We start from the raw sequence: 25,371 nt of genomic DNA on the forward strand, positions 1-25,371 counted from the left end.
GGTGTCATTAAAGTTACTTAATACTTTTAATAATATAGCGTAGAAGGGTTATTATTGTTATGAATATTCAGTGAATGTAAAATTGGGAAAATGCTTTGAATGGCATTTTGTCAACAGACTGAAGCAGGCGTGCTGGTATGAATAAATATTCTACTGTACCACCAATATGCAACCAAAAATGCACAAATTATATCACAGTTGCCAAATGCTTGACTTTGAGGTCAAGGCCACTAAAATGTGAACTTTCTGTGGTATCAATCTGAACATCATAGGTGTTCTTTCTAATGTTACTGGATTCACAGCATTTTCAAATGTTGGCTCAAACTGCAGCTCCATAACTCACCCGTCCAACCTGCAAGACAGCGGCAGAAACCCGTAACTGGATCACAGCCATCGGAGTTAACGCAGTCACATTTCTCTCTGCAATCCAAGCCGTACGATCCATCCTAACAGCACCAAGACAAACATCAGAGAAAACACATTTTTTCTTTTATTAAGTAACTTAACGAAACATTAAAGAAGCAAAGTAGAATGCTATGAATGAATGCTATGAGCACTCACAGGACAAGGTACGTCACAGTATTCATCCGTCCAGCCTGGGGAGCAAGCACAGGTTCCACTGACGGGGTTGCAAGCTGCCCCATTGGCACACTGACACGTCTGATTGCAGCTCAGTCCCCAGGTTCCACTGGAGCAAGGGATGGAGCAGTCGACACCCTGCCAACCTGCTCAGACGACAGATCATTTTAGTTTGTAATGGAACTTTACTCTGCAATTAAGTATTATAAGTTTTATATTTCCGTATGTTTGACCTTGTGATTTTGATTTATTTTATGACTTTTCTTCTAACTTGGTGTAATTGTAGTTTATAAGAATGTGGATCCTATTTTCTCTACATTATCCATCTTTGCTGTATTTGTTATAATGACTAAATACGTGTCAATACCTATTTTATAGCTGCAACAGTGTCCAAGAGGCACGAGCCGACAGACAGACATATTTACAGTTTAAACAGATTATCAAAAGTAGTTTATTTGGAGCAAAAAAAAAAAGTCCCTTTCCCCATCTTTGATAAGTGTTTCCAACAAACAGTTTGAGTAATCGTTTTTCTGTTTAACTTCATTTCCTCTTCCAAGTAAGTCTGTCTGGTTGTTGTTTGAGTTTTTCCTGCAGTGACAAAAGTCATAGAAATAAGCCAAGCTGCAGGACACAGGAGTTCATCGTTACTAAGGGCTGTACATTGAATTATCAGAGCGTATGTTAAACATATATCCTGATAATTCAGTAATATTTTGGATTATTGTTTAAATGACTTTTAAAAATGTATTTATCTTTTTAAAGGCTTTGCTTAACTTGAATGTAAGTAATAAGAAATGTTTCTAATTTGTCATTCCCTTCCATCCTTCACCATTTCCTGGGCTTTTCCCACTAAAAACACTGAGCATATTAAAGTACATCAAAGTAAATTAAGTCATGGGTGACTAAAGAGAGAGAGTACGCGGGTTTCACAGGGTTCGTTCTTGTTCTAACCAAAGCTCTCAGGCCCTGGTCCTGTTTTCTGCTTCTTCAGATGTCTCTCTATTTTAATTACCTGTGGTCCCAACCACGTTCAGAGGTGTATAAATATTTAAACATGCTGATATTGAGAGATATAAAGCAAGCAGAAAAAAAGACCAGGTAAGGACTGGAGATTGTTACAGTTGATGTCTTCACATTTTTAGAGATGTGAAATTGAATGAATGGTGAAATTGGAGAAAATTTGGGGTTTCTGGTTTTCAAATGCAGGATCAAACAAAAACAGGGCTAGGAGATCAAGGCTGGAACTTTTTAATATCAAATAGTTTGAAATTTTCTCAATTTTCTTTAAGCGTTTAGAAAAGTCCGAAAGTGTAGAAAAGATCTGTCAAAAAAAGCTGCAAATAATTTCACTGAGTTACTGTGAAATATAACAAAGAAAAAGCAGCAAATTCCCAAATTTGTTTAGTGATCTTGTGGAATTAGCTAAAAACTTTTGTATGTGTACTAGAAGCACAACTTGAATAAAGCAAGAGTTTGGAAACATTATGTCAAGGCCATGTAACCTAACTTTTTTAAAGGTTTTTATCACACTTGACCTCTTGAAATAAAAACAAGCATTTTTATCTCCTGGTGATCACTGAAATTCAAGTTATACACCCTTCCCCACTCACTTCAGATAGGCCTGGTTTTCTTCAGATTCAAATAAATGCAACACCATCAACATTTAATTAATTTCAATAGTCAACAGAATATGTAGTACTTAAAATAGCAGTTTTTCAAGCTCTCGTCAACGATATGCTCTGCAGCTTCTCCACAGGAACATCCACATGTACATTTTTAGATTAGAAAGAAGTACCAGAGGCTCTGCTGAAAATGTTAGACATTCAGGGAAACACTACAAGTTACAGTGAAGACTGTGACTCCTTACAAAAACAATTTTGATAGTTGTTCCTCTTGTCCAATTCTAAAACATAATAATGAAGGAAATTTCAACACTCTGTCTTTAAGAACATGCTTGTAAAGCACTACCTTCTCTGCAGATGCAGGAACCATCAATGTGTGAGCAGGAGATCTCGTTTTGGCAGGAGCACGATGAGGAGCAGTTGATCCCGTACAGGCCTGCAAGACAGCTGATAGAGCAGTCGTCACCCTGGTCACACAAAAGGAGACAGGAAGGAACTGAAAAATAATGGTAAAGGTAAGATAAAAGGCCTGGAGTTGATTTGAGGTGAAGTGCTTGCATTTGGAAGATTTTGCTGTGAATGGACAACAGGTGGTCAAATCAGCTCTCCGTGAAGGTGAAACAACCAATGCTTAAGCTCACAAAGACAGAAAAAACCCATCGGAGAAGTTGCTACTATATTAGGGTTGGACTCAGCAATGCAAAAAGACCTGGACGTCCACAGGAAGACAGCTTTCCAGGATGATCGCAGAATTCTTTCTATTGCAAAGAGAAACCTCTTCACAACAGCCAACCAAGTGAACAGCTCTCTCCAGGAGGTAGACGTATCGATATCCAAGTCTATCATAAAGAGAAGACCGCATGAAAGTAAATACAGGGTGTTCACTGCAAGGTGCAAGCCACTCATCAGTCTCAAGAATAGACTGGCTAGACTTTGCTAAAAAAAACACCCAAAAAAGCCAGCACAGATCTGGACAAACATTCTTTGGTCAGATGAAACCAAGATCAACCTCTACAAGAATGATGGCAAGACAAAAGTATGAAGAAGGTGTGGAACAGCTCAGGATCCAAAGCACACCACATCATCGGTAAAACGCGGCGTCGGCAGTGTGACGGCTTGGGCATGCATGGCTGCCAGTGACACTGGGACACTCGTGTTTACTGATGATGTCACTCAGGACAGAAACAGACGAATGAACTCTGAGGTGACTGTCTGCTCAAATCCAGCTAAATGCAGTCAGATTGATTAGGCAGTGTTTCATAATACAGATGGACAATAAGCCACAACATACGGCCAAAGCAACCCAGGAGTTTATTGATGCAAACAACCTGATCTTAACCCAACTGAGCTGCATTTCACTTGCTGAAGATTAAACTTTGCACAGAAAGACCCACAAACAAACAGCAACTGAAGGCCTGTGAGAGCATTAAAAAGGAGGAAACCCTGGGTGTTGATTTAGCTCACTGCGATGAGCAGGTGACCATATGCCGCATGGCTGAGACCAGCCGGCCCACATTCGATTCCAACCTTTTGCTGTATATCTTCCCCCATCTCTCGCCCTCCGCTTCCCTGTCACTCTTCACTGTACCCTGTCAAATAAAGCTGTAAAAAGGCCAAACGAAAAGGAGGAACCCAGCATTTGGTGATGTCCATGAGTTCAAGACTTCCGGTTGTCATTGCCTGCAAAGGCTTTTCAACCAATTATGTAGTAATAAACATTTTATGCTCAGTTATTTAATTTGACCAATTATTTTTGTTTAAAAATCCCTTCCTTTTTATGCAATCTTTTCTTTCAACTCACTGAATTAAAACTGAGTCTAGTCTGCACTTCAACTGCATCAGAATTGTTTCATTTAAAATTGAACCCCCTGTCTGGGGCTCTCCTCAGCTCTTTCCAGGAGGGTGGCGTGGCTGCCCCTCCGATGGTCCTCCTTGGGCTCTCACGCTCCTGGGGGCCACCAGATGTCTCCTCCATGCCTGCTTCATGCAGGCACATTACAAGGAGAATCCTTTTGAATACAAGTGCGCTCACGCACACAGGTGCTCACAGGCTTTCTTGCCTCCCACCTCAAAGCACATTCTGCGCTGTCAGTCTTGTGTGCTGCAAAATAAAATTCAATATTTAGTATTTACTGTTAGTTACACTTATCTAGGTTATTGCTGCAGTGCTGTTTTTATTGTGTTGCTCTCCTTTTACTTGTTTTCTTTTTTTGTATCAACAGGTAAACAGCGGATTTGTTTTTTAGTGTCTTCTCTCACTGTCCCTCTTCCCTTCTGTCTGTCTGTCTGTCTGTCTGTCTGTCTGTCTGTCTGTCTGTCTGTCTTTCTTTCTTTCTTTCTTTCTTTCTTTCTTTCTTTCTTTCTTTCTTTCTTTCTTTCTTTCTTTCTTTCTCTGCCCCCAGGCATGTCTGTCCTATTTGTGACTTAAAATAAAATAAATTGAATAAATAAATAATAATAACAAAGGTCAATCAAGTGGACCAATATGGCAAAGCCATAATGATCTACTTAGTAAAATAAATCCATCTTTCTTGGCCTTCAGACAATAACTCTGATTGCTAAAGAACTGAAGAGGACAGGGGGGAAAATCATTGTGGTGATGTACAGAACCAAAATCTCTGTCCAAATATTTATGGACCCAACTGTATATGTGTGTTATGTGTTACATGTTAATGTACATGTATAAATATTTTTAATGTTGGAGAGTTCTGTATGTGTATGCAGCTGTCTAGAGGCAACCTTTTCAGAAAAATCTGAAACCTTCTAATTATAAATTAAAATCAAAGACCACTCCCAGTTCCCTCCAACAGTCCGTGTCAAGTTCTGCTCTCTTATTTTAAAATAGCTGTATCATTGTGGCTGCAATGTGTGAGCCTTGAAACATTTTGGATAAAGAGTCAGAATAGAAAAGGTTTGGCATCGGTTTAAAGTTCTGAGGCAATGACATACTCACTGACATGAGCTTCCCCTGGCATTCCATATGAATCAATATTCAGGCTTAAATGAGTCACAAGTAGGGATGGGTATCTGTGGTGGGGCGTGGTCTGCGGTGCCGTGCAGGGAGGGCGGACGCACCTGCACGGCATCCTTAATCACGCCCAGGGGTTTGGGTGTGTTGTGGTGTGACGTGAATTAAATAAAGATGGCTCTGAACGTTGCTCCATGGTCCCGCCGTGCCTTATTCACGCCACAGTATCGAAACCCGGTTCTTGTTGAGAACCGGTTCCCACTGTCGATTCCAGTCGCCCCGAATGACGTCACCACGTTGTGGAGCGTCATTTACCTGGCAGGAAACACGGCGCCTAAGTGGCTCAAACGCTCAAAAATTTGGTTATACTTTACGAGAACGGATGACAACAGGGCAACTTGCAATACTTGCAAAGTAAATATTTCATTTAAGGGAGGAAACACTACGAATATGCAAAAGCATTTGCTCACAAAACACGCGATGACCTTAAATGAATGTCGTGTTTTTAATTCTGGACTCGTGAATCTCAACCCAGCAGCAGCGGTAACGTTTGCACGTCCTCTCCCGTTAATGCGGCAGGTAAATAATCAACAACAGTGCATATTATGTTAGCGCGATCTGCCTTATTACAAACCTGCCATTACTGTGCATTTAGTGACCATGATGAGACAGACAGAGTCTGGCTCAGATGCTGGCAGGTCTCGCTGCAGTCTGCCGGTAGCGTCTCCTTTCAGGCAGGATAGACGAACGTCACCGAGCAGTGACTCAGTTTGTGGTCAAAGGTTTGCACCCGTTTGCCACAGCAGATGATTTTCAGTAAGTGAATGTGTTTAATTGTAGGCAGGGACATTACTGGATATTCTTGTGTAATTGCTACAGAATAATTTATGTTATACTTTGTTATTGCTACAGAAGAATATTTATTTTATTATTTTACATTTACAATTTTTTTTCCTGGGGACCCTGTGACACCCCATTGAAGAGCCGTAGGCTGGATCTCTTAAGATCTCACTGTTCTGCTCTCTGGCAGCAGCACCATGCTCTCCCCCTCTCTCCCATGCACTTTAGAGCAACACGCAGCAACACTACACATGAGCGGGAGGAGGGAGGTATGGGGTCTTCACACACCCCCGTTCTCTGCTAGCCATCGGGGCGGGGGGGCTGGGAGGAGATGTTGGCTGTCCGATTGGCCTCCCTGCTGCTGCGGAGCCTGGGACGGTCTGCTTGCCTCCACCCCGGGGGGAAGGGTAACATCTCTTGGGTGTGGGTTCTGTTTCCCCCTCTGGGGGCGAGGGTACCTGGACCCGGGGTATAGAGTATGTTTGGGGAGTGTGATTGTGTGTACATGTCCATTTATGTCAATCCCTACGTTGGGTGAGTGCTGAGTGTTTGTATATGTGTGCATGAGGGTGGGAACGCATGTTTGTGTCTGTGTGTGCCTGTTTGTCTGTGTCTATATGTCAGGTCGGGTCTTAGACTCCACCTCTCTGGGAACTCCCAGGCCCTCCAAGGCCTATCTCCCCTCACCACACTCCCTGCCGGTGACTCCCTGCACACCTCTGGATGTCTGGGGCCTGGATCTCCTCCATGCCTGCTTCATGCCCTGGGGGACGGGACTATGGCTCTCTACATCCTCTAGCAGACCATTACATGTGGAAACCATTTGAATACAAGCGCGCTGATCCACACAGGTGTTCACTGTTCATGGACTTAAATAACACCTTTCTTGGCTGCTACTTCAAAGCACATTGTGCGCTGTCTGTCCTGCGTGCTGCACAACAACATTGAATATTGAGTATTTACTGCTGTTTACACTTAGCTAGACAACAAAGACAAAGATAACAAAGACTCCTGACTCTCAACTTGCCTCATCTACTGATTCACATAAGCATAAATGCTTTGTATGTAACATTTACTGATGAACACATGAGAGAGTAGCTAGACTGCAGACTAATCAATAAAGGACATGTCGTAGTGGCGAGACAGACAGCTTGGCATTAGCAGGATATCTAACCTTATCCTGTGCTGATAGCATGCTGGGAGAGCAAGCTTCACACATCTGAAATCTCAGGCACCATGACACATTGATTGGGACCTCCAACATATAAACTTTGCCAATTAAAATTGTATGCTTCAAACCTGCTGCCTTTAAATTGCTATTAATCTAATATTCACAAAGCTATCCAAAAGACAGGAGGACAAAGAGCTCTTATTAAATTTGAAACACTTGAAAAATAAATAAAATTGAACATCAATGTGTTCAGTAAGGAAAATCAACTGAATTTCCCAGGACTGTAAAGTCACCTCTTGTATAATAATTATGTACAGATTGGTGGATTAATGATCATTTGCTTGGCAACTTTGATTTAAATTTTTGTTCTAAAAGCCAGTTATTTTCAGTTTTTAAATCAAAGATAACAAAACAAAAATAATGTGTTTTTTACTTCATAACCCAAACACTAGCTGTGCAGCCTTGGAGGAAAGCAAAGAAATTTAACAACTCTACGTAGTCCCCTAAAATAAACAAATACCATCACTGTCACTATAGGAATGGAGAGACTGAGTATCAAACTGCTGCTTCTGTACTTGGTTAGCAGATCATCAACGACTGTGATTGCCTCTACACTACTAACAATTACAGGAACACTTGGAAAACGCATCAGATCTCAATAGGGGAAAATTGTGCTGGATATCTATACAGATATGGACTGAGTAATGTGTTAGCAACAAAAGTATGAGGCACTGTTTGATATTAAAATCATGAACCTAAATTCACAGACACCCTGAAAATTAAAGTGAAACATTTAATTGCAGCAACTCCAAATTGGTGCGTTTTAGTTTGTATGGCATACAGATACTTGTAATGATGCCTGACAATGTTGGAACAACATGTGGTGTTGAGGAGAATCCCCTATGTTTCTGTTCACCCAACAACATCAGGTCTTCTATTGGATTTAAGTCAGGTGAGTATGGGGGTCAGTCAGTAGTATCAATTTCTTCATCCTCTCATATCATTGCCACATGAAGCCTGGGATTGTTGTGCAGCAGGAGGAACCCGATGATGTTAAAGGGTTCTGCTGACCCTTTCACTTCTCTCATATGTGATCAGGGTGAGCCTGACCACACCTACGAGAGGTCATTTGTCGGGTTCTGGTCGTGCTCATCCTGTTCCTCCTTGCACAAAAGAGCAGATATTGGTCCTCCTCATAGATTAAGTGTTGCAGAGTGTAGCATTGTGGAAAAGAGTTGAGAGAATCCTCCACTAAACATTTTGGTTGGCATTACTTTTCATTTTTTTACTAATTGCATGCTTTGGTGTTTTTGTGTCTTGTGTGGGCCACACCCATGTGGGAGTGGAGATTCTACTCTAGTCCAACAGCCAGCTATCTGGAGTTGAGTACAGGGAGCAGTTGATTGGGAAGGATTTTAGGCCTTCTCTATAAAGGGGAGAGGGCAGGTTGTTGTTTTTTAGTAGGACACTGCTGGAGCAGGGAAGCCAGCTGACCTTGGAGACTCCAGGATGAAACATTTTAAAGGAAAGGATTTTTAACTTGGCCTGGTTTTGCTTTTAAAATAATCTGATGATGCTGGAGGGAGGACTCGTTTGAATTAGGATTCATGTGGATTTGCTGGGATAAAAACACTGGACTGGACACTATCTGTGCCCAAGGAAAGGAAACTGGTCAAGATTTAGAGAAGTGTGAGCTCCAGAGTGGAAGCCCCAGGATCTGGTGTAAAGACCCACCCTCGAACAACACCAGGCCTGATAAGGCTAACAATCCTGACCACGGCAGCTTTGGGCCTTGGATTCCAGACCGGAGTTGTGTCCTCAGCCAGTAGTCTGACTTGGAGGGGAAAAAAATGAACATTGTGTACACCATTGCAGTGTGAGTGTGTAGATTTCTTACTGGTCAGTATTGGAGCTTACTACGTTCTTGTATGGAGGAAATTTTGAGCTGTACGTAACACAAGGACGTTCTACTTTTGTGTTCAGGTCTCCTAGACTAATATCCTGTATCCTTCTCCTGAGACTGTGCCTGGAGAGACAGCAAGGTGTCACTAGGTATCACCTCATAATACCACTAGTGACAATGACCCAAGCCAAATACAGAAGTAGTGAAAAAACTGTCAGAAAATAAGAGGATGGGAAAAATGTGTCATTTTGCCCCTCTAGTGCGCCTGCTGTTAACTTCATTAACACCAAAGCACCTGAAACTGATTAATAACTCCCTCTGGATCTAAATCCAGCAAAGGTGCAAAGGTTTTAAACTCTGAATATGTTAAGTGTGTTATTGTAACACATTAATTATTCAGTGACCTGGGGGGCTGGGGACTTTACAGGGAGTGCAGAATTATTAGGCAAATGAGTATTTTGTCCACATCATCCTCTTCATGCATGTTGTCTTACTCCAAGCTGTATAGGCTCGAAAGCCTACTACCAATTAAGCATATTAGGTGATGTGCATCTCTGTAATGAGAAGGGGTGTGGTCTAATGACATCAACACCCTATATCAGGTGTGCATAATTATTAGGCAACGTCCTTTCCTTTGGCAAAATGAGTCAAAAGAAGGACTTGACAGGCTCAGAAAAGTCAAAAATAGTGAGATATCTTGCAGAGGGATGCAGCAGTCTCAAAATTGCAAAGCTTCTGAAGCGTGATCATCGAACAATCAAGCGTTTCATTCAAAATAGTCAACAGGGTCGCAAGAAGCGTGTGGAAAAACCAAGGCGCAAAATAACTGCCCATGAACTGAGAAAAGTCAAGCGTGCAGCTGCCAAGATGCCACTTGCCACCAGTTTGGCCATATTTCAGAGCTGCAACATCACTGGAGTGCCCAAAAGCACAAGGTGTGCAATACTCAGAGACATGGCCAAGGTAAGAAAGGCTGAAAGACGACCACCACTGAACAAGACACACAAGCTGAAACGTCAAGACTGGGCCAAGAAATATCTCAAGACTGGTTTTTCTAAGGTTTTATGGACTGATGAAATGAGAGTGAGTCTTGATGGGCCAGATGGATGGGCCCGTGGCTGGATTGGTAAAGGGCAGAGAGCTCCAGTCCCACTCAGACGCCAGCAAGGTGGAGGTGGAGTACTGGTTTGGGCTGGTATCATCAAAGATGAGCTTGTGGGGCCTTTTCGGGTTGAGGATGGAGTCAAGCTCAACTCCCAGTCCTACTGCCAGTTTCTGGAAGACACCTTCTTCAAGCAGTGGTACAGGAAGAAGTCTGCATCCTTCAAGAAAAACATGATTTTCATGCAGGACAATGCTCCATCACACGCGTCCAAGTACTCCACAGCGTGGCTGCAAGAAAGGGTATAAAAGAAGAAAAACTAATGACATGGCCTCCTTGTTCACCTGATCTGAACCCCATTGAGAACCTGTGGTCCATCATCAAATGTGAGATTTACAAGGAGGGAAAACAGTACACCTCTCTGAACAGTGTCTGGGAGGCTGTGGTTGCTGCTGCACGCAATGTTGATGGTGAACAGATCAAAACACTGACAGAATCCATGGATGGCAGGCTTTTGAGTGTCCTTGCAAAGAAAGGTGGCTATATTGGTCGCTGATTTGTTTTTGAATGTCAGAAATGTATATTTGTGAATGTGGAGATGTTATATTGGTTTCACTGGTAAAAATAAATCATTGAAATGGGTATATATTTGTTTTTTGTTAAGTTGCCTAATAATTCTGCACAGTAATAGTCACCTGCACACACAGATATCCCCCTAAAATAGCTGAAACTAAAAACAAACTAAAAACTACTTCCAAAAACATTCAGCTTTGATATTAATGAGTTTTTTGGGTTCATTGAGAACATGGTTGTTGTTCAATAATAACATTATTCCTCAAAAATACAACTTGCCTAATAATTCTGCACTCCCTGTATGTTCCACGTGTTTATTCATAGCCATGACCCCATGCACCACTCTCCACTGGAGAGCCACACTGCGTTTCTCTATGGGAAGCTTGTACAGGGACGTCCAACTGTCAGATGAAATTGGTTTGTTACCTGCAGAGTGAGTGCCCAGTGCAGCCCTTAAGAGTCCAGGAAGACCAGCCATGACCTCTTCCACCAGCTTCTCCTGAAGGCACAAAGATCTCACTCCAGTCTCCTAAGCCAGCTTGGCAGCTGTTTTCCACTGGCCTGCTGTCCTCAGCCCCGCCAGCTTTGTTAGGCCAGCATTTATGAGGAACCTCTGAACACTAACAGTGCTGAGCATCATACTTGGTATCAAGGGATTGTAAAGTAGAGCCTCCTCTACATTACCATCTTTACAATAAAAACAGTCCAGTTCCAAGCATGCAAAACAGACTGGTAAAAACAGGAGGTCAGCATGAAGTCTATTCCAGTTACGTTTATGAGAAACAGGTGCTTTACTCTGTGAAGCAGCGTAGATGCCGCTTTGAACCAGGGCGGTTGTTGCTTATCATAAAGATACCGCTGTGCTGTCTGAAAGCGTAATGCTGTGAGGCAGCTAAGAAGAGTCAATCAAACTCTGACCCCCTCTGACACACAGACTCCTTTTTTCTCTGATAATTTTTAATAACATTTAAATTTACAATAAACTCCACCGATCTCACCTGGACCCACAGCACCAACGCTCTGGTAAATAAGGCCCAGCAGCGGCTGCACTACCACTACAATAACTTGGACTGGAAGTTCTCCTGGTCTTCCTGGTCATGAGGAAAGCATGCTCTCCTGCTGCCTGGATATTTGGTACGCAGGGGCCACTACTAAAAATGGGAAGGCTGCGCAGAAGGTAAAAATCATTGGCTGTCATTTGCCACCCCTGGAGCCCATTGCCAGATAACCATCGCCACCATCACAGGTGACCCTTCGCTCCCCGCCCAAAACCTGTTTGACCCACCGCCCTCTGGTCTGCGCCTCAGGTCAGTCAGGTCTCCCAACTCCAGACTCACAAACAGCTTCTTCCCCTGGGCCGTTCAGACTATTAACAAACACTATCCGCTGAAAGCCCACCCGTGGTGGGTCAGTTTGAGTAACCCTCATTACTCTACACCATAGGTGTCAAACTCTGGCCCGCGGGCCAAATTTGGCCCGCAGCCTAATTACATTTGGCCCGCGAAGCCATACCAAATTACTATCAGAGCTGGCCTGCTGGTATCATACAGCTAATATATATATTGTTTAGTACTAAGCTTTGCTTGTTCCATATTCAGTTTTTCAGCAAAACGTGTTTGAGTCCATAAGAAAAGATTCATTCTCATATCTGGAGGAAGATTTTTTTTCAGTAAATATTAATGTTAGCCGCTCGACTTTGTTCCAGTTTTGAATTTTGGCCCACTGTGTATTTGAGTTTGACACCCCTGCTCTACACTATACTTACACATTGACTCTATATTAGACCAAGTCCTTTGCTCTACTTCCAAGCACTTTGTTTTCTATGTGTGCCTTTTCTTATTTTGTGCCTTTCTCTTGTATATATTCATCTTAACTGTACACCTTTCTCCAGTTTATTGCTGCTGTCTTACTATTTACATTTTATTCCTGCAGAGTTGGCGTCTAGCACTCATAATTTCGTTGTACATGTACAATTACCATATAGGGCTATTGTTTCCTGTTCTATTCAAGTGAATATTAAATTTAACAGCAGTGGAGAACGTGTTTTATTGCAGTAAATGATTTCTGAAATTGTTGTAACGAAGTTTAAGGATGTAATTCCTCCACTGTTATCGTCTTCAATGTCATTTAGCAACAGTCCAGAGCAGTTACCTAAACTCTAATCCCACAGAGGTCGATTAACTTGTTAATAGTTTTCTCTCCTCACTGTTTCTGACTCTGGATACTGTGTCTCCTCTGAAAATAGCCTTGAATCAGAAGTTCTTGACTCCCTGGTTAAATCCACAATGGACGCCTTGAAGCAGACAACCTGAAAACTGGAGAAAAAATTGCATCTCACTGATTTAGAAGAGTTTGCTCCACTATATAAGGAAAAGCCCTCTGTGAAGCGAGGACATCTTAGTATTCATCATTGATTGAAGGTGGTTTCTTCTCAGCACTGCAGCCAGGCTGACAAAGAGTCAGAGCTGTGTTGAGCTTCCTTTAACCATAACTTGTGATGACTTGACAAATTTCTTCACAAATAAAATTTCAACCATTGGAGAAATTATTTGTAACCATCTGACAAACCTGTCATTACGTACAGCTACTTTCAATAGTACTAATATTTAAATAGACTATTTAAGCTACTGTCCAAAAATTCTTCAAAGAGTAGTTATGAAACAATTAACTGATCATCTGCAGATCATCTATCAAGTAGAGCACAATTTTTTCATGTAAACGTAGAGTCTTCTTCTGCCGTTAATGACATAGTTCCACAGGGTTCTGTGCTAGGACCAATTCTGTTTACATTATACTTTCATTCTGCAGTATTATTAGAATGCACAGCACACATTTGCAGATGATACCCAGCACATCATTTAGTTAAACTGAAATACATTCCTAGATGTAAAGACCTGGGTGACTGCTTATTCCCTGCTTCTGAATTTAGACAAACAGAAGCTATTGTACTCGTCCTGAAAAGTCTTAGAAACAATGTGTCTAACCAGATAATTACTCTGGATGGAATAAGTTTGGACTCCAGTAACACTGCGAGGAATTTGGAGTCTAGTTTATATGCCACGTCACATCAAATTGTTAATTATTATTAATCTCTGGTTTTCTTTCTCAGTGTTGTTTTGTCTGCTCCCCTCATTCCCAGCCAGTTGCAACAGATGGCTGACCATCCCAGTTCTGCCAGAGGTGTCTTCCTGTTAAAAGGACGTTTTAACAGTTATAGGCTTTGTTTCTACAGATTTGTAGAAACAAAGCCTAATATTACAGGGAGTGCAGAATTATGAGGCAAGTAATTTTATTATTGAACAACAACCATGTTCTCAATGAACCCAAAAAACTCATTAATATCAAAGCTGAATGTTTTTGGAAGTAGTTTTTAGTTTGTTTTTAGTTTTAGCTATTTTAGGGGGATATCTGTGTGTGCAGGTGACTATTACTGTGCATAATTATTAGGCAACTTAACAAAAAACAAATATATACCCATTTCAATGATTTATTTTTACCAGTGAAACCAATATAACATCTCCACATTCACAAATATACATTTCTGACATTCAAAAACAAAACAAAAACAAATCAGCGACCAATATAGCCACCTTTCTTTGCAAGGACACTCAAAAGCCTGCCATCCATGGATTCTGTCAGTGTTTTGATCTGTTCACCATCAACATTGCGTGCAGCAGCAACCACAGCCTCCCAGACACTGTTCAGAGAGGTGTACTGTTTTCCCTCCTTGTAAATCTCACATTTGATGATGGACCACAGGTTCTCAATGGGGTTCAGATCAGGTGAACAAGGAGGCCATGTCATTAGTTTTTCTTCTTTTATACCCTTTCTTGCAGCCACGCTGTGGAGTACTTGGACGCGTGTGATGGAGCATTGTCCTGCATGAAAATCATGTTTTTCTTGAAGGATGCAGACTTCTTCCTGTACCACTGCTTGAAGAAGGTGTCTTCCAGAAACTGGCAGTAGGACTGGGAGTTGAGCTTGACTCCATCCTCAACCCGAAAAGGCCCCACAAGCTCATCTTTGATGATACCAGCCCAAACCAGTACTCCACCTCCACCTTGCTGGCGTCTGAGTGGGACTGGAGCTCTCTGCCCTTTACCAATCCAGCCACGGGCCCATCCATCTGGCCCATCAAGACTCACTCTCATTTCATCAGTCCATAAAACCTTAGAAAAACCAGTCTTGAGATATTTCTTGGCCCAGTCTTGACGTTTCAGCTTGTGTGTCTTGTTCAGTGGTGGTCGTCTTTCAGCCTTTCTTACCTTGGCCATGTCTCTGAGTATTGCACACCTTGTGCTTTTGGGCACTCCAGTGATGTTGCAGCTCTGAAATATGGCCAAACTGGTGGCAAGTGGCATCTTGGCAGCTGCACGCTTGACTTTTCTCAGTTCATGGGCAGTTATTTTGCGCCTTGGTTTTTCCACACGCTTCTTGCGACCCTGTTGACTATTTTGAATGAAACGCTTGATTGTTCGATGATCACGCTTCAGAAGCTTTGCAATTTTGAGACTGCTGCATCCCTCTGCAAGATATCTCACTATTTTTGACTTTTCTGAGCCTGTCAAGTCCTTCTTTTGACTCATTTTGCCAAAGGAAAGGACGTTGCCTAATAATTATGCACACCTGATATAGGGTGTTGATGTCATTAGACCACACCCCTTCTCATTACAGAGATGCACATCACCTAATATGCTTAATTGGTAGTAGGCTTTCGAGCCTATACAGCTTGGAGTAAGACAACATGCATGAAGAGGATGATGTGGACAAAATACTCATTTGCCTAATAATTCTGCACTCCCTGTAAAGTCCCCAGCCCCCCAGGTCACTGAATAATTAATGTGTTACAATAACACACTTAACATATTCAGAGTTTAAAACCTTTGCACCTTTGCTGGATTTAGATCCAGAGGGAGTTATTAATCAGTTTCAGGTGCTTTGGTGTTAATGAAGTTAACAGCAGGCGCACTAGAGGGGCAAAATGACACATTTTTCCCATCCTCTTATTTTCTGACAGTTTTTTCACTACTTCTGTATTTGGCTTGGGTCATTGTCACTAGTGGTATTATGAGGTGATACCTAGTGACACCTTGCTGTCTCTCCAGGCACAGTCTCAGGAGAAGGATACAGGATATTAGTCTAGGAGACCTGAACACAAAAGTAGAACGTCCTTGTGTTACGTACAGCTCAAAATTTCCTCCATACAAGAACGTAGTAAGCTCCAATACTGACCAGTAAGAAATCTACACACTCACACTGCAATGGTGTACACAATGTTCATTTTTTTCCCCTCCAAGTCAGACTACTGGCTGAGGACACAACTCCGGTCTGGAATCCAAGGCCCAAAGCTGCCGTGGTCAGGATTGTTAGCCTTATCAGGCCTGGTGTTGTTCGAGGGTGGGTCTTTACACCAGATCCTGGGGCTTCCACTCTGGAGCTCACACTTCTCTAAATCTTGACCAGTTTCCTTTCCTTGGGCACAGATAGTGTCCAGTCCAGTGTTTTTATCCCAGCAAATCCACATGAATCCTAATTCAAACGAGTCCTCCCTCCAGCATCATCAGATTATTTTAAAAGCAAAACCAGGCCAAGTTAAAAATCCTTTCCTTTAAAATGTTTCATCCTGGAGTCTCCAAGGTCAGCTGGCTTCCCTGCTCCAGCAGTGTCCTACTAAAAAACAACAACCTGCCCTCTCCCCTTTATAGAGAAGGCCTAAAATCCTTCCCAATCAACTGCTCCCTGTACTCAACTCCAGATAGCTGGCTGTTGGACTAGAGTAGAATCTCCACTCCCACATGGGTGTGGCCCACACAAGACACAAAAACACCAAAGCATGCAATTAGTAAAAAAATGAAAAGTAATGCCAACCAAAATGTTTAGTGGAGGATTCTCTCAACTCTTTTCCACAATGCTACACTCTGCAACACTTAATCTATGAGGAGGACCAATATCTGCTCTTTTGTGCAAGGAGGAACAGGATGAGCACGACCAGAACCCGACAAATGACCTCTCGTAGGTGTGGTCAGGCTCACCCTGATCACATATGAGAGAAGTGAAAGGGTCAGCAGAACCCTTTAACATCATCGGGTTCCTCCTGCTGCACAACAATCCCAGGCTTCATGTGGCAATGATATGAGAGGATGAAGAAATTGATACTACTGACTGACCCCCATACTCACCTGACTTAAATCCAATAGAAGACCTGATGTTGTTGGGTGAACAGAAACATAGGGGATTCTCCTCAACACCACATGTTGTTCCAACATTGTCAGGCATCATTACAAGTATCTGTATGCCATACAAACTAAAACGCACCAATTTGGAGTTGCTGCAATTAAATGTTTCACTTTAATTTTCAGGGTGTCTGTGAATTTAGGTTCATGATTTTAATATCAAACAGTGCCTCATACTTTTGTTGCTAACACATTACTCAGTCCATATCTGTATAGATATCCAGCACAATTTTCCCCTATTGAGATCTGATGCGTTTTCCAAGTGTTCCTGTAATTGTTAGTAGTGTAGAGGCAATCACAGTCGTTGATGATCTGCTAACCAAGTACAGAAGCAGCAGTTTGATACTCAGTCTCTCCATTCCTATAGTGACAGTGATGGTATTTGTTTATTTTAGGGGACTACGTAGAGTTGTTAAATTTCTTTGCTTTCCTCCAAGGCTGCACAGCTAGTGTTTGGGTTATGAAGTAAAAAACACATTATTTTTGTTTTGTTATCTTTGATTTAAAAACTGAAAATAACTGGCTTTTAGAACAAAAATTTAAATCAAAGTTGCCAAGCAAATGATCATTAATCCACCAATCTGTACATAATTATTATACAAGAGGTGACTTTACAGTCCTGGGAAATTCAGTTGATTTTCCTTACTGAACACATTGATGTTCAATTTTATTTATTTTTCAAGTGTTTCAAATTTAATAAGAGCTCTTTGTCCTCCTGTCTTTTGGATAGCTTTGTGAATATTAGATTAATAGCAATTTAAAGGCAGCAGGTTTGAAGCATACAATTTTAATTGGCAAAGTTTATATGTTGGAGGTCCCAATCAATGTGTCATGGTGCCTGAGATTTCAGATGTGTGAAGCTTGCTCTCCCAGCATGCTATCAGCACAGGATAAGGTTAGATATCCTGCTAATGCCAAGCTGTCTGTCTCGCCACTACGACATGTCCTTTATTGATTAGTCTGCAGTCTAGCTACTCTCTCATGTGTTCATCAGTAAATGTTACATACAAAGCATTTATGCTTATGTGAATCAGTAGATGAGGCAAGTTGAGAGTCAGGAGTCTTTGTTATCTTTGTCTTTGTTGTCTAGCTAAGTGTAAACAGCAGTAAATACTCAATATTCAATGTTGTTGTGCAGCACGCAGGACAGACAGCGCACAATGTGCTTTGATGTCTCTGAGTATTGCACACCTTGTGCTTTTGGGCACTCCAGTGATGTTGCAGCTCTGAAATATGGCCAAACTGGTGGCAAGTGGCATCTTGGCAGCTGCACGCTTGACTTTTCTCAGTTCATGGGCAGTTATTTGGCGCCTTGGTTTTTCCACACGCTTCTTGCGACCCTGTTGACTATTTTGAATGAAACGCTTGATTGTTCGATGATCACGCTTCAGAAGCTTTGCAATTTTGAGACTGCTGCATCCCTCTGCAAGATATCTCACTATTTTTGACTTTTCTGAGCCTGTCAAGTCCTTCTTTTGACCCATTTTGCCAAAGGAAAGGACGTTGCCTAATAATTATGCACACCTGATATAGGGTGTTGATGTCATTAGACCACACCCCTTCTCATTACAGAGATGCACATCACCTAATATGCTTAATTGGTAGTAGGCTTTCGAGCCTATACAGCTTGGAGTAAGACAACATGCATGAAGAGGACGATGTGGACAAAATACTCATTTGCCTAATAATTCTGCACTCCCTGTAGAGATCCAAGAACGGGGAGCCACAGTCTTTTCTGTCGGACCAAGGAAACACTGCAGCGCCTGTGGCTTGGCTGTCCCAGGCCTGCTGGCCTCTTTTCTTTGCTGTGACAGTGGCTTCCTGGGCTTAGGATTGTTTTAGAGGAGAGTCTCTTTATCCTGGGTCCAAAGTACTCTGTGGTGCAGCGTTGAAAGGTTTGCTTAATTAATTTTTCAATAGGTCAAGCTAAGATGAGTACATGGCTCACAAGGAGGAACAAAATGAAGGGGCAGGATCAGTTAATTCTGAAATTACGTTCAAGGGGATAGTAGGTGCACGTTTAAAAGCAGAATTCGTTTATTATGAAATGGTGTCTAACACTGAAGAGTTTGTCTCTGTTTGGGGAATCAGTGGAGTTTTGTGTAAAGTAACTGGAGATGTTTTAGTTTTAAATTTCTGTGAAAATCAAACGGACACCATCTGTTTTGTGTTCATGTGTGTTTATTGGGTTTTGTAAAGATCTTAATTTGGCATTCATCTTCAGTTATGGTTGTAGTATAAGCATCGATATAATAAAAGGTGTGTCAAAGGTCTTCTGTCAACACTTATGTATTAAATTATAGAAAAACAGCTCATGGAACAGACGCCAATGAAACTGCTGATACAGACGATCAGCCTTGATGTGACTGTTTGATTTGGTTCTTGCCTCTGTGAGCTGACAATAACAGACAGCATTGAAAGACCAAAGATCCAAACAGGACACACCGAGGTAAGATCTCTTATAAGGATAATGAGGGTTTCATCTTAAGCATTACTATAACTCACTTAGTGTAACTGGAAAGACATTATTGGACAACCACATCATTGGAGCAAGTATAGGTCTCACAGCTTTATAGACAGTGGCACAGCTTTGGGTCCATCTTGTAAGTTTACGGCCATGCCAACTTTATTTATGAAACGCTACGTCCAACCACTGACCAAAATGCAGGACTGACTTCATGGACAAATGCTAATTTACTTTGTACAACTGGCAATTAGCATTGATAATTCAGAGCAACCAAAGCTTTCTAAATATGATGTAAGATTAGAAGGCAAACTAAACTTCACCTAAACTTACTCATCAAAATGGGAACAAGACCTGCTTAATAAAACGGAGCATACATCTGCACTAGTTACAGACAAATCAACAAGAGATTTTAAATATTACTGCATGCAAACCTTTAAGGTACTCTCACTGTTACATATAGGCAGAAACTCCACATACTTTTGTACCATCCTGACACTCGTGCTCTCTTTGTCAAACATCGTACGAGTTGCACCTGCATTAGCCTTTCTGCTTTGCGAGCCACATTAGCTCTGTGTCTAAACCTGCAGAGTCAACAGCACCAGTTGTTAGAGGATGTCCTACGCCTTCTCTGTGCATCTTCTGCACACACTGGCTGTAAATACCCTCTCCTCAACCAGGTGGAAGTTGTTCATTATTTTTAACCTGTCTTCAGGTTAAATAATACTAGGAACCTCATTTACATGTGCAATTCTTTCTGAGGAAATCCTTTTGATTTCTTGCCGTTAAAGCCTCTGAGCCTGTGCTTTTTTCTTATGAATAGACCTATGGCTGATGCAATGCACTTAAACTTAAAAGTTCTGACAGATGTGGAGGATGTTAATTAGGCAAGTTTTAGTGAATAGCTGCATGCTCTGATCAAAGACATTATGCTTCTCTTAAGACTGTGGAATAGAATGGGTGGTGGTGAAAACTGAATTTCACTCTATGCTGTCCACGTGTTGTATCATCCGATAATGTAATGTAATATAATATAATATAATATGATATGATATGATATGATATACAGTTTTGATTGTAAAACAAACAGCAAATGTTTGAAAATACAAAATAAAACGTTTTACAAAATAAAAAATGCTGTTTTCTTGCAATCTCTGCACAGAGTATTCCAAAAATGATAAACACATGAATTGTGGCTCTTTAATAGAAAATAAATGATCTTCTCAAATATATATTGATTTGTGTGCAATTACATTGTCCAGCAAATTGAGGCATTCTCATGAACTTAGAATGAATCAATTAAAAACACACAGGTGAAATGGTAGAACGAGCAGCTTAGAGAAGAATCAAAGTATTTGCTTTGAGAGACGAGTCGTCTATTTGTTTCCACAGCACAATACAGTTAGGCAAGAAGCAAGGCAGCTGGCTCATCCTTTTCTGTGGGCTCCCTCTAGCTTGTAGATAGTTTGAAGATAATAGTTTGTTTTAAAAATACTCAGTGTTAAATCTTCCCATAATCCCATAATCTATATTTGGCAAGTTTAGAGTGAGACAAAACAAAAAGAACCAATAAAATTCCAATAACTGGACTGGGGGAAAAGGAAAGTGTTGGTGTTAAGCCACAGAAATCTTTTGCACTTACTATGTATCCTGGTGCACAGATACAAGCTCCAGTGATGCCATCACAGTAGGCTCCATTAGCACAAACACACAGCTCTCTGCAGCCCTCACCGTAGTAACCTGGTGGGCAGGTCTCGTCACAGTAAAGCCCAGTCCATCCCGCAGCACAGGTGCACTCTCCTGACAGAGGGTGACAGCTGAAAGAGCAGGAAGATTAGAAGGTTATTTTGCAGTGTGTATATTGTTTTGTAGTTCTCCCATTTTGACCACCCTCGACACAAAGTTACTTTTATAGTAGGTTTAGTGGGAAAAGCAGAAATATGTGAAACAAAATATCAACTCCACTTTAACTAGATACAGTAATTCAAACATTCTATTCTACTGAAGTGTTGTACAGTAAGAAAGCCTGAGCAATGATCCAGTACCTGAGTGTGTTTGTGTGTATGCAGGGGCAGTATTTGTCACAGATGAGTCCATACAGGCCAGTGGGACAGAAACGATCCTGACAGCTAGGCCCCTTGAAGCCTTCGTTACAAAGACAGGCGCCGTTGATGTGGTAGCATTTGGCTCTGTTCTGGCAGTCACACTTGTGAGCACACTGTGGCCCATAAGTGCCAACTGGGCATTCATCCTGGCATCTGGGTTGGTTTAAAAAACACGGAGGAGTTATTTTCCAACATTCTAAGCCTCTCTTCTAAAGGTGCCTGGGATTTTTCTGTTTACAAGTTAGAGTGAAAGAAACAGTTATTACTGCAGCATTGGGACTTCTATTACTTCTAATCAACTTTGTTACCTGGAAAGACACAATTCAGAGATAATAAATCGAGTTGGAATACAATCCTTGAGTAAACACCCCGTTTTTCTGCAAAATGTTGAGCTGGTATTTGGGAAAAGGTAACCATAGCTGTTTAGACAACTTCCCCTTGGTTCCCGGTAGGAAAATAACCTGGGACCAGAATAAGAGCCAAAATATTTTCAGTGTAATTCTGCAAAGAAAGCTAGTTTTCTATTGCACTGAATTTCATCACAAATCATTATTTCCATTATTATTAATCTGAGTCGTGTATTGTTAAATTATGTGCTCTCTGTACATTTTGAAAAAAATAATTGTCTAAAGATAACACATTAGAGCACATGGATAAGAGACTGCAACTGTTCTGCACTTTAAATACAACGCACTAGACCACAGTTTTGAAGAAAAACACTGGATTGTCGACCCTTTGAACTATTTTTATTCTGCCTCACTCAGCAAACCTCCACAATAACAAATTAGTTTAAAAACTTCACAAAAACCAAAACACAAAGGTCTAGAATGACCAAATTTGTATCTCTACTTTTTAGCCAACAGATCGCTGTATGACTCAGAATGGATCGAATCAAGCTTGTTAGACGGCCCATGGCTGAACCTAAAACAAGCTCTCTGTGGACAAGTAAAGATCTCTGATTTGAAGTCCAGCCCACAAAAATGATTTACCCCAGTAAACTGAACTCAAATGTCTACATGGGCAACAAAATATTTAAAATATCTCTACCCCTAAATGGTTATCAAACACATATAAAATGTGTAAAATTGGTGATTCCATTTCCCATAAAACTGCAAAACGGGAGCAAGATCTTTCCATCAACCCATATCAAAACGTCTGATCCTAATACAGCAACTTACAACATGCAGAACTCTCCATAGAACACAATATACAGGACAAAGGATGTTCCAAATGGGCCTCACACACTCAGACATATGCACACACTGCAAACACCCACTGAAATCTATGTGCACGCTGTATGGTCTTGTACGCCTACGAGGGCCTGTCGGAGGATATGTGAAGACCTTTCCACACGGTTTAGTTGCCACACCTAAACTGTTCATGTTAGGTGACATAAGCACATAAATGGAAGCACATAAATCAAACATAGTTGTTACTGCCTCACGCATCGCTAAAAAAATTATCTTCAAGAACTGGAAGTCATAACTTTGTGCATAACTCCGGTTGGCAGGGCCATTCATGTGCTACCTCTACCACACCTTACTTGAGAGCTCACTAGTCTGTGTACACGGAAGAATCCATTACAGAGAGAGTGCGAAGAAGAACAAAAAGGGAGTGACAAGGGAGTCATGAGATAGGAGGCGCCACCATGCGGCAATACACTGCATTACAACGGCAGCTGTTACACTACGCCAGGCTTCCCCAACTCAAGGCCTCGAGGGCTGGTGTCCTGCAGGTTTTAGATCTCACCCTGGGTCAGCACACCTGAATCAAATGATTAGTTCATTACCAGACCTCTGGAGAACTTCAAGACATGTTGAGGAGGTCATTTAGCCATTTAAATCAGCTGTGTTGGATCACGGACACATCTAATAACTGCAGGACTCGAGGCCTGGAGTTGGGGACCCCTGCACTACGCAGTGACCCACCTCTCCTTTTTAATTACACTACAGCTGTATCATCATATATCACCATACACAACAACGATGGGCGACCTTCTAAATTCCTTGTTAATACACGTGGAGCTCCTGGTTTTCTGGCCAGCACTAAAGCCTCCAGTTCATCTCAGGCTGTGGCAGCACTCGAGGAGGAACAATATGAAAGTAAATACGGAGCAAAATGTGAGAACCTGAAAACTAAAGTGTGAAAATGTATAGGAAAAAAGATTAAGCTTCACACACTTGTGTTTATCATTTTTACATATTTACACAAATATATGGAGAGCTGCAAAACTTGTAATTCAATCATTTTAATTTTTTTTTTTACTACTCACAAGCACCACTCTGTGATTGCAACCTTTTAAATTAGTGAATACAACTGTTGGCTTGCACTGATGACCAGTGTTGGGAAGGTTACTTTTAAAATGTATTCCATTACAGATTACATGCCCCAAAATGTAATCTGTAACGTATTCAGAATACTTTGGATTACTTAATATATTACCATGCTTTTTACAACTACGTGAATGTACTATTGCTGTGATTTATTACTGTTACTGAAGGGCCGCAACTCCGAACTGTAGTAAAGGGACCTCTGACTAATACGTCGGGTTCGTGTCGGTTCGTAGCCGAAAAATAGCTTTACTTTGTTGTCTGGGTCAACTTTGCTAGCCAGAGACAGAGAGAGGCGTTGAAAGGCTGCTCCAACGGAATTTATTGTTTCGGAGGAAAACACGAACACGGTGTACAGTCGAGTCTTAATAGCTTACTTACAGCTGGGCTCGTCAGGCTCTCTTCTTGGCTGCAGTGGTTATTATTATATTTACATGCTTCCAGCTAGAGCAGGGCGATATGACCAAAAATATTCATCACGATATACATTTGAAAATTTGCGATAACGATATAACTGACGATATAACTGACACCAGACGAAATACTTTACAACTCCACAACTTTATTAGTGCAAAAAAAAAACATCAATGTATTTTCACTTAAACAAGCAGCTGTTTTTTATGTGCATTAAAGTTATATAAAAATGTAACAGTGCAAATTCCTCGCTGACAGTTTAACCAAAAGGCATTTCCAGTGGAAACTGGCCGACATATCCTCAGCATAACCATGTATAATATCCACAAAACTTAAAAAGAGCTTATACACACACAATACGGTAATATCATGTTGAAGCAAAGTACGTATCACTCCACGAGGCGCCTGCCTACGATAGCCGTAATGCTCCGACAATCCATCGAGCGGTGCGGCTTTGTAGCTTAGCAAAGTCGCCGTGCACATAAAACCGTTTCGAGGTCAGTAAACACAACCAGAGTTCATACATAAGGCGCACGGGATTATAAGGGGCTCTGTCGACTTTCAGAAAAATCAAAGGATTGATTTTAAGTGCGCCGTATTTTCCAAACAACACGGTAATAACGACGGCCCGCTAGCATGCGCTACCAAAAATTGTGCTTTGTTGTGTATCTGACGGATGAAAGCGAAACCAGTTCCAGACCACTGAAGCTGCAGCATTTTTACAAACCAGTTCTGGTTCATCCGTTTCATTCAACGATCCACTCTCGCTCTTCTCTTTCTGTGTCGCTGCCTTGTGTGTATGTAAACAAAGGCACTGCGCATGCACGTTTTACCCATATTCTATCGTCATATTTCATTTTCTTATCGTTGCCCAAAATTACACCGGTATTACCGTGAACGGTATGCTATAGCCCAGCCCTAGTTCCAGCTCCCGTTTTTGCTCGATGACAACTCGTACTTTTCCTTTTTCTCCCTCCTCGTGCTCACAGACACATAACGTGTATGGCAGTCCATTCTCCCTGCAGCACAGACTACACTGCCTATGATGCTATATTCTTTAGAGCTAT

General features: G+C 41.5%; 1 protein-coding gene across 4 annotated transcripts in view; it reads right to left on the reverse strand.

Annotated features, from left to right (window-relative positions):
* The window catches only part of LOC113034360 (multiple epidermal growth factor-like domains protein 11), a 265,441-nt gene that overhangs the window by 44,489 nt on the left and 195,581 nt on the right, over positions 1-25,371 (reverse strand). For all 4 annotated transcript variants that reach the window (XM_080299954.1, XM_080299959.1, XM_080299956.1 and 1 more), the window contains exons 10-14: positions 21,501-21,713; positions 21,098-21,272; positions 2,548-2,668; positions 562-725; positions 344-446 (exon numbers count right to left, since the gene is read on the reverse strand). In XM_080299954.1, coding sequence (XP_080156080.1) covers positions 344-446; positions 562-725; positions 2,548-2,668; positions 21,098-21,272; positions 21,501-21,713 — 776 coding nt within the window. The remainder of the gene's footprint in view (positions 1-343; positions 447-561; positions 726-2,547; positions 2,669-21,097; positions 21,273-21,500; positions 21,714-25,371) is intronic.

The sequence above is a fragment of the Astatotilapia calliptera genome, chromosome 1, assembly GCF_964374335.1.
Source record: "Astatotilapia calliptera chromosome 1, fAstCal68.1, whole genome shotgun sequence".
NCBI lineage: Eukaryota > Metazoa > Chordata > Actinopteri > Cichliformes > Cichlidae > Astatotilapia > Astatotilapia calliptera.